The sequence below is a fragment of the Astatotilapia calliptera genome, chromosome 15, assembly GCF_900246225.1.
Source record: "Astatotilapia calliptera chromosome 15, fAstCal1.2, whole genome shotgun sequence".
NCBI lineage: Eukaryota > Metazoa > Chordata > Actinopteri > Cichliformes > Cichlidae > Astatotilapia > Astatotilapia calliptera.
In genome coordinates, this window is record NC_039316.1 from 20,126,600 (window position 1) to 20,140,801 (window position 14,202).

The window sequence follows — 14,202 nt, forward strand, 5'->3', positions numbered from 1 at the left end:
TGTGTGTGTGTGTGTGTGTGTGTCTGTGTATTATAGAAGGAATACGTTTGTGTATGTGTAATGTATAAGCATTTCTCTGTACCACCATCTGTGGTGGGATGCTGGTTTAGACTGAAATATTGCTTCATTCATCACCCAGCACAACCCACACACAGTCACTGCTGTGTGTGTGTGTGTATACTTTTTTTGCGTCGATATACTGGATGTGTGCTTGCTCATGCATTTTATGTGTGTTTTGCCTGTGTGTGTGTTTGTGTGTATGATGGAGAATGACCACAGATCCATTGTACAGAATCCTCCATGTGGAAAACCTCTCCCTCTGCCTGCCTTCAAACATTCATCTACTATACTGTGTGTGTGTGTGTGCGTGCGTGCGTGCGTGCGTGCGTGACCTGGGGCTACAGCGTGAGTGATGGTTTCCTGCTTGTGTGAAGCAAACTGACTTGGGAGTTGCAGCTATGTCAGGACTGGCACATGCACACGGACACACACACACACACATGCACATAAGATATATGGATGCTAACAGAGACTCTTCTCTGTCTCCTGTAATGTGAGCAGGAGTTTAGAGGAGGCAGAGCACTGGGCTGCAATACTGTCTGATCATGACATCAACATCTGCTAAGTTAAAATTTTAAATTTGAAGGTTTTTTATTTTCATTTTTATTTGTACAGAAAAATTAAAATGCAAAATTACGTTCAGCTTGACCTTTATTCATTTGTCTTTTTATGACTCCAAATGAACATGGCTTCCTCCCCCAAAATGAAACAGTAAAATTTCGTGAATATCTTGTTCTTATTTACAAAAACACTGTTCTGAGCCATCTTTTAAGGTTTTTTCTTAACGTTATAGATAGACATAAGGGAATACATTCTGTGTTTCATTTGAATAAGGGTGAGTTATTTATCATACATCTGAATCATACCATTAATATTCATGAAATATCAAATATGAAAATCCATCACTGGAGAGATTTTACATGTTTTCACTTCATCAGACTCACACTCGTGCTCTCGGAAGCAACTGGCATGATAATGTGTAGCAGTTAACATTTTTCAGATTGTGTTCCTATTTTGACAGTGTGGTGGGAAATTGTGACTGATGAGCAGGTGATTTGCTCCCCCAGCTGTCTGTGCAGTAAAGAACTGCTTTGACTTGTTTTCATTTACCGTGATTTCATTTTATTTTTTTCTCCACCAACTAAACATGTTGAGAAAAGGTACAAGAAACCTTTAAAGCTGACTAATAATCGCAAATCAGATCAATGACTCAAGTCTCAAACTTACTGCCTTCCTAGAACTCAGCAAGTAATGCAAAGAACAACAGTAGCTACTTTCAGTTCCTCTCTCCAGCTTCGACTCGTGGATCAAACCATGGAGTTCCCCCTGCTGCTGCTTTCCTGTGAGAATTGGATGAATCCAGAATCTTTCTTTCCTTTTTCCTTTTCTTGTTTAGAAAGATCAGGACTAGGGCTGCCACGATTAGTCGACTAGTCACGATTACGTCGACTATCAAAATAATCGTTTGTGGCAGCCCTAATCAGGACCAGGTCAACTTTTTTTTTTAAGTCTATTTTTGAGGATGATTTTTCTGAAAAAAACAGAATGTGTTGGGTGTGTGTGTGTGTGTGTGTGTGTTACATGGCACATTTAAGATATTGGTAGATTATTTTACACTGGGTCCAACATCAAAGGGATTTGTGTCTCCTCTTGGAATCAAATCAAGGATCTTTTGGTTGTTGGGTAAATGCGTAACACACTACATTATAGAGCTACTGTTACAGTCTTGTGCAGTAATGGATGCAAATGAAGATTAGAATATGTGTGGAAAATGAAAACCTTTAGTTTATGTGATGACGAAAACCAATCAGAATTTTTTAGATTTTGCTTTCCATCTATTTATCCATCCAAAAAACAAAAAACACCCAGCAGTTTGTTATTTTGCTATGGAATTTTAACTTGTGGATGTCAAACTGTTGTTGTGTCTTAGTAATGATACAAATAGTTGCTTGGAGCGTGTTTGTAAATTATTCAACTTCTGATAAAAACTCCAAGTTTTAAAAGAAACCTGGAGTGTTATCACCACAGAATAAAGACGAAGGAGCCATGAGCGTCACTGAAAGGGAGTGATTTTTGCTGGTTGACAAGGCCAGGTCTCACCCCTAGGCACATGTGACTGTGTTGAGCCATGGATTTGTTGGAGGAGCATTTCGGGCAGAATAGTGGATCATTGCAGTGTATGCATCGGAAACAGTTCAGTAAATTGTATGTTTTTGACGTAGTTTTGATGAATATTTGCAGACAGTCAAGTTAAGATAACAAACATTGGAAATATTAGAAAGGCTGGTTGTTCTCGATTCACATCATTGCTTGGCAGTTTTATGCGCATTTAGTATTATTGGTCTGAATCGTTGGCTGGGTTTTTGGATGCTGTGTCAGGTAGTGATGTATGAAGATGTAAAAGTGGTTATAAAAAGGAAATTGAACCTTTCTAATTGGACTGCTGTTTTAAATTGCTGTACCTGTGCAGCATTTAATAGGTTAGAAACTAAAACGTGACCAACAACAAAAACAAATTTAAAGAGTCAGTTTAGAGATTTTAGGGAGACATCTTGTAACAAATATACAAAGTTTAGGTCTTAAATAAGAAGACAAAACAGGTAAAAGCTTCATTATTTAACCCTCATATCTCAATGATTTTCTTTCTCTATCAAAATGGCTCCGTCCTGATTTACTGTATGTATACCCAGTACTATGCTCGCCCAGCACTAACAACAAGAACCTGCAAGGTAACTTGTTGACAGACATGACTTTGAGTCTGCACTCAGAGGCGTGCATGTATATGAGCCGTAACCAATAAACAATACACAGCTTTCGTGCGTTTAACAGGGTTTTCTTTGCGGATTTCGTCCAGCTCCATCTGCAGGAGCCGCATTCTATAACGTCTGAGTCTCAGCAGCTGTCTTCTCCAGCTTCTCGTCTGCACAAAAGAGCGCAGAGGCAACAAAAGTGGCAGGCTGCTGCTGCACGTCAAGCTCCATCTGGCATGCTGAAATCACCTGAAGAAACTGTCACCTTTCACATTTGTTTTTGTGAAAAGGAAGACGGCTGAAAATTCTTGTGACCCGAGTTTGAACTAGATGATTTTACTGGTACAGAAATGGTGAGAGCAGTAAAGACTAGCCACTAAAATACAAGCTGACAAATATTGTATTCCCTGAAGAAATGCACATATCACTAAAATAGCTTTCAGAATAATGATTCTGAGGACAATAGATGTTCGAGTGGAGCACTGATAAACATGTCTGCCTTTTTTGTTCCCTCTTAATCTTCCCACATTTAGTAAACAGTGCATCTGTTATTTGGTAGATCAGAGATATTTTCTTTACACTGAAGCGACAAACACAAACCAAACATCCAGCAATTATCTCCTGTCCTGCAGAGATATATGGTATAAAAGCTTTGACTGCAGAATGACGTGATAAAAAGAGCCTGTTGTCCCTTTTGTTTACTTGTCTGACATATTTTATGTCCTTTTTTTGCCTTCTGTCACCTCCTTTGCCTTGCTAGCTCTTTTGAAAACTTCTTTTAGTTTGTTATTCCCCTCTCCTTTTTTCTCTTCATGGTCCCTTTCTTCTCATTTCCTTTCCTCTGCTGTCATCTACAATCTTTCTCTCCATTCGCCCACTCTCCTCCCCTCACTCTCTATCTGTCCAACTCAGAATCTGTCTTTCTCTCTGAAGTTGATTCAGCTGATAGGGAGACAGAAAGCGGGCTCGTCTCTCTTCCCTCCCTCTGTCGTTCTCAGTGACACAACTTTCATCATTTTTTATTGTTCAAAGCGTTGTCTGAGTTTAGATCCTGATTTCTCTCGGTTCTGACACGACAGGACAAAAGGGCATGGATGGACAGACAGACGTGTACATAGAGAGGGGGAGGAAGGTTTGGGAGAGACAGAGAAGGGCAGGGGAAAGAAGGATGGGAATGATATTAGAACAGTATACGTACGGCGTCCACACTCAATCAGTCACTTGTTGTTTACATCTTCTGTGTCTCTGTTTTTCACTGATCTCATTACATTACAGAAAACAAAAGCAATAACAAGTCCCACTTTATTGATGTCATAAAAACAGGATCATGTACTATGAATATTTCTAATTAAATTAGCTCCACTCAAGCACAGAAACTCCCCAACTTGTTGCCAGCATGCTCATCGGAATACTTGAGGCAGAAATGTCCATACAGGCGTAGACTTGTCTTAAAACTGTTGCAATTCAAGAAAGTCTCGTGGGAATAGATTAAAAGCTATTTCACAGAAACTGTATGTTAATGCTCACTTGAGAGGAATATAAATGGACCTGAACTTTGTGCAAAGTAAGAACTGCAAAACATAAGTACGATGTGGAGAACAACACCTCATTGAAAGGAAAAAGGGAAATTGTTCCACTTAGCTACTGCTTAGAAAAAAGAAGGGTTACCGTCTCTCTAAAAAATCATTTTAGCTATAACTGCAACAAAAAGTAAAAAAAAAAAAGAAAGAAAGAAAGAAAAGAATTTTAGCCTATTAAATCATTTTTTTAAAAACGGGACTCTATAACACGCGTAACACATTCAACATCAGACACACTATCAGGGTGAGAGACGCAGGCAAAAGAGCTTTTCATTGCATTAGTACAATATATCAAAGTAATAAACCTAGTAAAATCTTGTAAACTTGGGTCGTAGAGAAATCGAAAGGAACAAAATCAGGGTGGAGTCTGACTTATTTGTATTGTGTTTGTATCTACTACATGGTAGTAGATACATTATTGCTAACATTAGTGCTATTAATTTCATTACTTCCCCTAGTGGTGCAGATAACTTTAATAGTACTCCTGGTAGTAATAGTAGAGTAACACAAAAGCACAATAATAGCAGTCATACATACATATTAATGTGTAGTTGTACTAGTGTTAGTACGAGCAATAGTAACTGTGTGAAGTATCTCAGTCAGTACTACGAATTTCAAAGGTGTATTAAAATGTATTCATGATACTATCAAAAATTTTCCTTGTGCAGCAGCTTGGCTTTACACTGTACCAGGGAATTAAAATAAAATCCATAGACAGTTTCGGGGTGTCATGACACAGATGTGCACTGTCTGTCTGCAAAGTTCCTTCAAAGAGGTTTACTTGCATAACAGTATAAAACAAGAAGACAAGAAAGGCAGCTAACTAGATCCCTGCTTCCCAAAAGGAAAAATAACAGATCGCAGAGAGATCTCAGATCATTGTCTCTGAATCTTCAACCAATTAAATTCCTGAGGCTAGATTTTATTATGAGAAACAACTGATTTGGTTTCATGCTTTGATAATTAAAAGAACCCCCACTGTTTCACTTTATGATCACCAAAATGAAACTAGTGGAAATTCACAAATGCCTTCATATATATAGTACATGCATGTTTGAGCAAAACACACAGGCAGACGCATGTAGCATATGTGTATTTACATGAAGGTGTACACAAGCTCAATTTCATGCTAAGTGTTTCCACACAAGTAGGGAATATGCATAAACACGGACTGCTGCACACAGTCGGTGGCAGTCAGAGTTGTGGAAGTATAAAGCATGAATATATAAGCAGCACGGGGGTGAAGCATCTCTCCCAGCAGTTCCAGCCTCATGTTTTTCAAACAGTCAGAAAACTCTGGAAAACATGAGTCTCTCCGCTCCGCTGGGGGATCCAGCAGCTCTAACAAGGAACCAGAGGAGCCCAGGCGGTTGTTAAATTTTTTTTTTTTTTTTTTTTTTAGCAACGCATCCTCTTCTTTTGTCTCTGCTTTAGTTCAGCTCTCACACCCTCTTCCCCTTTCGCAGCTCCACCAATAGCAGCTAGTCTTCAAGTGTTGCTTGTCTCTGAAGCTATCAAGAATTTTTTATTTTTTCTACCTTTTTTGTCACAGGGATTGTTGTGTTGTGCAGGTTAGTCTGTCACAGAGCCTGGCTTGAGCCCTCCTGGGAGACAGTGTTCTCCCTATAATGTGGGTGTTGGAGTTTGGAAGATGCTCTTGCTTGTGTTAATCCTTGGCAGGATTTGCAGTATGTGTGACACCCTCGCCCCCTCCTCCCCTAATTATAGTTGTTATATGGCATTCTTTCAAAACAAAAACAAAAAAGTAATACTTTCCTTCATTTCTGTTTTTACATCATTATTTAAAAAACATAAATGAGATACTGTCAGCAGAGTGTGAGATCCTCATAAATGATCAGATCAAAATCTCAAGTCATTTGTTTACTTGGACCATTTTAGTGCATCAGAAAGAAAATTACTTTACTCTGATAATACAGCTCGACTGTTGTGGAGTGATGATAATGACACATTTATGCTGCTCTTTCTCTCTAAAGCTGAGGCTCTCTGGATGACTTTAACAACTTGGCCATCTGCTTCTAAATGCAGTTTGTGACTATGTACAGTACAGTCTTCCACAGACACACAGCAAAGCTACACTACAGCACAGGTACCCACACAAACTTTGATATTCTGTACGAGCTCACAAACACTTCTTGTTTTGCAAGGGGAGAAAAAAGGAGGCAGCGAAGTAGCTTCTCTTAGCTGATTAGCCTTGACAATCAGCTCTAGGTTACTTTTTTGAAGTCACTGACCTAATTTTTTGTTTGTTTACTGTACATTTTAATTTACTGGTTATTTTGCCTCCAAACATACGAAGGATTTTATATAATGTCTCCAGGATTTGCGGGGTGTTACATCACGTACCTCTGTCCGAGGTCTGTGCTGGTTGGCAGTCAGGGCGGTCTTAGACCTACACACACAGCGCAGGATATCAGAGCAGGCCGTTTCACTGACAGAAGTGCTGTCTGTCAGACTGTCCTGTAGAAATGTCTCATCTTATAAATACACAGACACATTCCTCAGAGACACTTAATAACATCAAGCTATTAACATAAAGTAGATGTTTGCACATTTAAATGTGTTAGAAGTCAGAGGCTGAAATGTCTGATATGAAATGATGTAAACACAGCACATTTGGCATGCAGTGTAATAAGTTTAATTCACAGACTGCATATTTTTTCATGGAGTCTTTCCCATTCATCTCATTTATTATGTATGCACGTCATATACATGTACTACACACAAGCATTGCAATGGTTTCCCAGAAATTTCACACAGCGCACATTAGAAATTTCTAGAACATTTCCATACTGTGCCTAGAGTCTCTATCGCTACTATTTTATTCATCAGTTAAATGCATGAACCTTTTACGTTATCTTTGTAGTTATACAGGGTCATTTATATGGATACACCATAATAACATGGGAATGGTTGGTGATATTAAAGTCCTGTTTGTGGCACATTAGTATATGTGAGGGGGCAAACTCCTCAAGATGGGTGGTGACCACGGTGGCCATTTAGAAGTCGGCCATCTTGGATACAACTTTTGTTTTTTCAATATGAAGAGGGCCATGTGACACATCAAACTTATTGGTAATGTCACAAGAAAAACAATGGTGTGCTTGGTTTCAACGTAACTTTATTCTTTCATGAGTTATTTACAAGTTTCTCTTTGTTCACAGCCATTGACATGTCGAAGAGGTTAACACGTGAGGAGCGGATCGAAATTGTGTTGATAGCTAGTGAACGCAGTAACCGGGTCATTGCAGCAGATTTTAAAACAAGACACCCTACGAGACCACCCATCTCCCATGCTACAGTTAGCAAACTGTTTGCTAAGTTTCGTGAAACTGGTTCAGTGTTGGATTTGCCAAAATGTGGAGGCAAGAAAACTGTCACTAATGAAGAAACATCAGTGGCTGTCCTAGCTTCATTCAGCAAGAGCCCACAGCGTAGCACTCGCCGCATGTCACTGGAGAGTGGCATTAGTCGAACATCCCTTCGGTGGATATTAGTTACTCACAAATGGCACCGTTACAAACTCCAGCTACTGCAGCATCTCAACGAGGATGACCCAGATCGGTGCACAGAATTTGCAGAATGGGCAAAACAAAAATTGGAACAGGACCCTCAGTTTACACAAAATATTTTGTTCAGTGATGAGGCAAACTTTTATGTGAATGGTGAAGTTAACAAAAAAACCCACCTCAATTGGTCTGACACTAACCCACATTGGATGGATCCCTCCAAGACTGTTGGACCAACAAAAGTGATGGTTTGGTGTGGTACACAGCAAAATCCGAAGTGTTGATGTGAGTTAAAATTACTGGTGTTAAAAATTTCGAGTTGAAAAGTGTTGGTTTGAGAGTTACAGTAACACTAACGGTGCTGAAAAAGCTCTGTAGCCGGAGTTATTTCAAAGAGTCAATACTATAACACTCATTTGGAGTTGATTTCCACATCCGGGTTTTTCGCGCTCATGGGCATGAGGAGTCCGCCAGAAGTTTGCTGTCAAGATCGAGGAGGTTGTTCAGGTAAGAACTATACAACAAGACCTATGTTATTTTATCATTATTAAATATTGTAACTAACTAGCCTATAACATTATTTATCAGAAGCATGCAATATTTTCCTAATGTGGAGTGTATTCATCTGCGGTAAGAGATGGGATTCGTTAGCTTAGGTAGCTAAACTATCCTCTATAACAAGTTAATATTGCAGCGAAAATAAATGCGTGCTTAATATAATTCTCAATTCTAGTTAGTTCTAATGTCATAAGAGAAATGCTTTCCAGTGTTCAATGCTTATTAAATGAAACGAGGGAGGAGTTAGCTATCCTCTGGATATGTTAAATGTAATGTTAAAATTTGAATTTGTGGTAGCCTAGCTGGCAGCTAAGACAAATGCGTTTAGCCCACTGCTTTTAAGGGAAGCGAACATTCGCCTCAGAAATATCCTATTTAAAAGTGAACTAAACAATCACATGGAGACGTTCAAGTCAAGTTTTGGAAAGCGTCAAGATAGGCTAATTACACGTGCTACCAGCGAGTTTAGCAGTAGCCTAGCCTACAAATCTTTGAAGTGGCAGGGGGTTATGGAATTCTGTTAGATGTTAGTGACCAAGCAAGGCGCGCTGCGTTTGTGCATGGGTTGCTTGCTAACGGTTAGGATATATCATACATGTTGTAGTAGGGCTGCTCAATTAATCGAATTTTAATCACGATTACGATCTGGGCTTTCAACGATCATTAAAAATGACTGAGCCGATTATTAGCCCCTCCCTCGTGCTTTACTCTCGCGCTGCTCCGTGTGGCAAATCGAGCGCACCTCTCTGCATTTCGAACACGTGTCACAACAATTAAGAGGACCCGAGGGAAGCTCGGAAAGCTAAGCAGAAGTTATTTGGAGAGGAGAGTGACTGCCGTTGGTTGAAAAGAGAGGTAAAAAAAACTTCAGTGGTGTGGAAACATTATGGGTTCGCGGAGTCAGACGTGGATCAAGTAGACATAGTGTGTAAACTTTGCTACAGTGTTGTAGCTGCACCACAGAGCAACACTGCAACGTTCACTAAACATAGATGTTTACAGTTTTCATTTATTTTTTATATTGCAAACATTTGCACTGTTATCAGTATTTGCACACTATTTTATATTATTTTTTGACAATCTTTAAAGTCATTATTCAATACATTGTTATTGTTAAATAAATATCGTCAAATAATCGAGATCTCAATTTCAGTGAAAATAATCGTGATTATCATTTTTGCCATAATCGAGCAGCCCTATGTTGTAGTAGGCCTAATCTAAGGGAACATTTTCCCCTTTTCTACAGTTTTAGTGAAATAGGCTACCATCCAGTGTTTAAGACAAAGCGGTATAACGACTGAGGGTCGTTGACGTCGCCTCCACTGATAATCCTAGCATGTCGTGTCACAAAACAACCACCACAAAGTAGCAACTAGCCAGACGGCTGTGCATGTGTCAGAAACTCCCGATATAAATGTAAGACTTGCACTCATTAATTTACAGTATAAGGGATATTTGTTGTCATAAGTGAAAGCGTGATGAAGGCAGGTGTGCGTTCAACAGGAAATTTTATGTGGATTATCATCCTGACATGGTTTAAACAGAGATGCTTTTCCCCAAGTAGGCTACAGCGATTTACTCGCAACATAGCAGAACTAAGTATCTAGCCTGCGTGCAGACGAGAAGATCGCCGTTGTCGTCTTATAAACATGTGGATGGGTGGATAATTCATTGAATGCTATTTCTGTGTACCCAAGTTCAGCTATTTTAGTGCGCAGGGGGAAGCCAAATTATGTTCCTGGGGTTGAAGTGGTCTGTCACCCCTTCACAGATCATCACACAATGTATAGCCTAATATTTTCTTAAAGTTGTCCGGATTTGTTGCCACTTAAGCTATGGTTTAAATATATGGTAAAAAATATTCTGTGCCCCCTTCTCTCCACCAGGTGCTGTTGTAAGACATGTTGCTGAAAGTGAAATACCTCAATGTAAAGAAGTACATTAAATTGCACGCAGGATTCACTTATCTAGAATTCATCAGTGAAGGTAAGATAACCTGGCAGAACAAAATTTGTTGCACATGTATCAGTTCATCATGTTTGCATCTCATCTATTTAAAAACCGAATTAAATGTTAACACATTTTATTTTAATGTGTGACATTAAAAACAGTACAGAGCAGTAGGCCTAGGCCTATATTGTTGCTGCAGACTTGTCTAATTTAACCATTTTAAAGACAGGTAAAACAGCTGTTAATAAATATTAGCTAAATAAAAAAGTCAAAATTAGTTTTTAAAAAAGTTTTTCAGGCGTTTTAGGTGACATTATGCTTATCTTTTTGTAAAGCCAAAACCAAGTTTGGACTTCCGGATGCTGCTGACCTTGATATTTTCGATGAAACTGACACAGCTGTCGAAGAAGACATTTTTCTGGAGTTACTGGAGGCCCAACCAGACCTATGCCTGACAATACGTGAAAAGATTTCAGATGAAGGTAAATGTTATCATAACTTAAATTTTCAGAGTATAGCCCACTCAATGTAGAGCCAAGTTCTTTTGCTCTTGATGCAGATGACATTGACCTGTCTTCATGCAATATACATGACAGTGGACAGGGCTGGGTCATATTTGTATAGAATGTTGTCTGAACATGAACATTGAAATTGTGTTATTAATGGCATTGTGGAGTAGCCTAAAGAAAGTTAACCAAATCATCTCTCCCAAAGATTTTTGTCCTTTAGCTCATTCCACACCATCCTCCTCGGATACATTATCTTCCCTCACGGACACTATATCACTTTCATCAAGTGACAGTGACCTCAGGGAAAAGGGCATTCCTGCAGGCCGCAGTAGATCCAGCAAAGACAGTTCTGCACCAAATGTTTGTGTGTCAGAGGCTGCAAAAGAGGTAATTGAGAACAGAAAATGTCTTTTGTATTTTTGAGTTGACACCATTTATACTGTAGATTGTTATACAAATTGAAATTCAAAACATGGTGGTTCCCAACTTGCCCTGTATGAAAAAATGTTAGTAGAAGTTAGTGCTTCTTGCTAGATATGTCTTTCACAGGTTTGTTGACATTCCTCTAAACTTTCACCTTTACTGACAAACAAGTTTTTATTGTTATTATTTTCCCTTTTATATGAGCAGATGGTTAAAAATGCCTTGACTAGGAAACCTGGTGGAGAGGAAATTCTTGAAGAATACAATGCCGAAAATTCACTGAGCCACCGCACCCGGCGGCAGCTTGTTAACATATTGGCAAGTGATATGACTGAGAGACATGGGTAAGAGTAATAGTACCTAATAAAAAAGTAAAGATGGGCCATATGGAATATTCTTGTAATGTATACTGCAGTAAAGACACATACTTCTGATTTAACATTGTCAATTGTATTTCCTCTATAGCAGAATTCCCTCCCGTAAGCAAAAGGAGAAATATGCCCTTGGAATAATTACACTCTTTCCCTCATTGAAGGATCCATTTTCTCCAAACGGCTATGTAAGTCATGCAGTGATTGTAAAACAGCACATTATTTAGTTTTCATCATGGAATAATTACATCAGCTAAATGATTTAAAAGAAAAATCTTAATTCCTCTTTCGTAATAACTATTGTCATAAAACTGTATTGAAATTGTGGATGTTGTTTAACATGTATTGCACCTGTTACATGATAATAGTCCTTGGGTTTCTTTTTGCTGAATCTGCAAAGTCTGTAAGATCGCATTTGATGTTTATTTTTCATCTATGTTTAAATGTGACAGGAGCATTTCTACGACGGAGTGAAAGGCACTGGATATATAGCGTGGCGCCTCAAAACCATGTCCAGGTCTACAACCAAACGGCCAGTGAAGGAAGTCCCAGTGCATCAAGAACAAGGGCCTAAGCGCAGAAGATTAGCAACCACATTGCCTCAGCAACTTGATGGAGATGCCTGCAAGGAGGCCATCTCATTTCTTGTTCACTCTCCTGATGAAGCAAGTGTATTTCAGAAGATGAAAATGACTTTCCAACATCGCCAGGATCTGGTGCATGATCCACAAAGAACTGCAGATGTCTTCAAAACATTTCCACGCTTTTTGGATGTCAAAGGACTAGTAAGTCAAATCACTTGATATTTTCAACTGTTAATCCTTTTTTTTTGTTTTGCTGATGTGGATGGCAACAGTAAAAGATGTGATCATTGGTCATCCCAGTCAGGCTATATCCCATATTGGTCAAAATCACATTGCAATGTAAACAATGTTGAGCACTGTCTTTATGTCCTGTGTGTATGATGAACAGGTCAATCAAGACTTCCTGCTGCTGTTTGGTGCTGAAACAGCCACCAAGTTGCTTGAGAAGTGGGACATGTCATTCAAGCCAAAGGTTATTAAAGAAGCCAAACAGCTGACTCAGTCAACTGACCTGTGTCGTTTGATAAAAGCTGCTGAGAAACCAACAGAGAGTGATATAAATGGTAGGCGTCGCACCATGCTTGTTTGATTTTAATAATATTTATTTTTACCTGTCATTTTGAAATTGTTTTATAAATTCAACCATACACAGACTGGGACAGTGACATGGCCTCTCTGCTGCTACTCCTTCAACTTTTGCCACCCACAGCTGGACGAAAGAGGAGAACCAAAATAAGTCCAACTGATGCAGCACACAAAATGGTGCACTTTCACAAGGTAAATATGTTGTCTCACTTTTTAAAATCCTACAAAACACTTTTTCAGTTTTTGCACTTTTTAGTTTTCCTCTCCATGAAGTATGTGTCTTAGTATTTTGTAATAAGTTAGCAAGGCACATAATGTCAAACTGAATGAATGGTTCATACTCAGCAAGTATAAGCTAGGCCTATATGTCAATATCTCATTTGTTTTTAGTCATGCTGCAGCATTGATGAACACTTGCAAGCAAGAGATGGTAAACAACCATACATCCTCGCTGTTGGTCGAACCCAGAACAGCATTGACACCTTCTACATCGCAGTGGACAAACAGCTCATCCCCTGCCAAGCCACCAGCTCACTCAGTGCTTTTGATGAACTTTTCAAATCCCACTACGTGTTCAACTTATCTTACGACGAGTCACTGGTTCATCTCTACAGTTTTGTGCAGACCACCATATTCAACATTGATGCCACCTCAACAGATGAGTCACCACGTGTTCGTGAGTTGCGTGCCAAAATGTTGAATGAGAACCATGTTTAAATGTTTTATCTGTCAAACTCTGCATAGCACCAGTCAGGCTTTGATAAGTCATTTGCGACTAGGTCACAGTTTTTATCCAAGCACCAAATTTAAGTTGGCTTGTTCACAAGATGGTTGCAGCCGTCAGTTCACTACATATTCTGGTTTAAAAAAACATTTAAATAGTGTTCATGATGAAGATTGTTGTCAAAGTGGTGATGCAGAACCCTCAGAGTCATTTCAAGCTGATTTTGACAGATTACAAGATACAGACATAGCAGTTGCAGGAACAAGTGTTACTCAGAGCCTAGAGGTTGGGTGTTCTGAAAACAATGGGTCAGGTCAAAGAATTAAAAAAAATTCTGAAGCAATTTGCACTAAAATTATTGGTAAACTCAATGGTAGTGGTTTGGCAAATAGTTTTGTGTCATCACTTGTTTGTGATTTGGAAGATTTTGCTGATGGACTGCACTGTGAGTTTAAACATAAAGTACTGAACGTTGTGCCAACAGAAAATCCTGTTAGATCTCCAGTGGAAAAATGTCTTGAGACTTTTGACAATCCAGTTGAGAAGTTCGACACTGAAGCTAAAAGAAAGTCATATTTCCG

General features: G+C 39.0%; 2 protein-coding genes across 4 annotated transcripts in view; both read left to right on the plus strand.

The window, feature by feature from the left end:
• galnt14 (UDP-N-acetyl-alpha-D-galactosamine:polypeptide N-acetylgalactosaminyltransferase 14 (GalNAc-T14)) overlaps positions 1–14,202 on the plus strand; it is a 241,706-nt gene that overhangs the window by 98,633 nt on the left and 128,871 nt on the right. The gene's annotated exons all lie outside the window — the stretch shown is intronic.
• On the plus strand, positions 9,636–13,622 carry LOC113006624 (uncharacterized). Its single transcript, XM_026142696.1, has 9 exons — positions 9,636–10,461; positions 10,761–10,907; positions 11,140–11,321; positions 11,565–11,701; positions 11,823–11,916; positions 12,181–12,513; positions 12,701–12,875; positions 12,965–13,089; positions 13,288–13,622. The coding sequence occupies exons 1-9, from the start codon at positions 10,377–10,379 to the stop codon at positions 13,612–13,614; spliced, it is 1,605 nt and encodes a 534-aa protein (XP_025998481.1). The 5' UTR covers positions 9,636–10,376; the 3' UTR covers positions 13,615–13,622.

Excerpts from the sequence above, each read along its gene's own strand:
- LOC113006624 (XM_026142696.1), top strand. The coding sequence starts at position 10,377 with ATGTTGCTGAAAGTGAAATACCTCAATGTAAAGAAGTACATTAAATTG. Across the intron at positions 12,514-12,700 it reads TTTTGGATGTCAAAGGACTA|GTCAATCAAGACTTCCTGCT; the intron begins GTAAGTCAAATC and ends TATGATGAACAG. Across the intron at positions 13,090-13,287 it reads AAATGGTGCACTTTCACAAG|TCATGCTGCAGCATTGATGA; the intron begins GTAAATATGTTG and ends ATTTGTTTTTAG.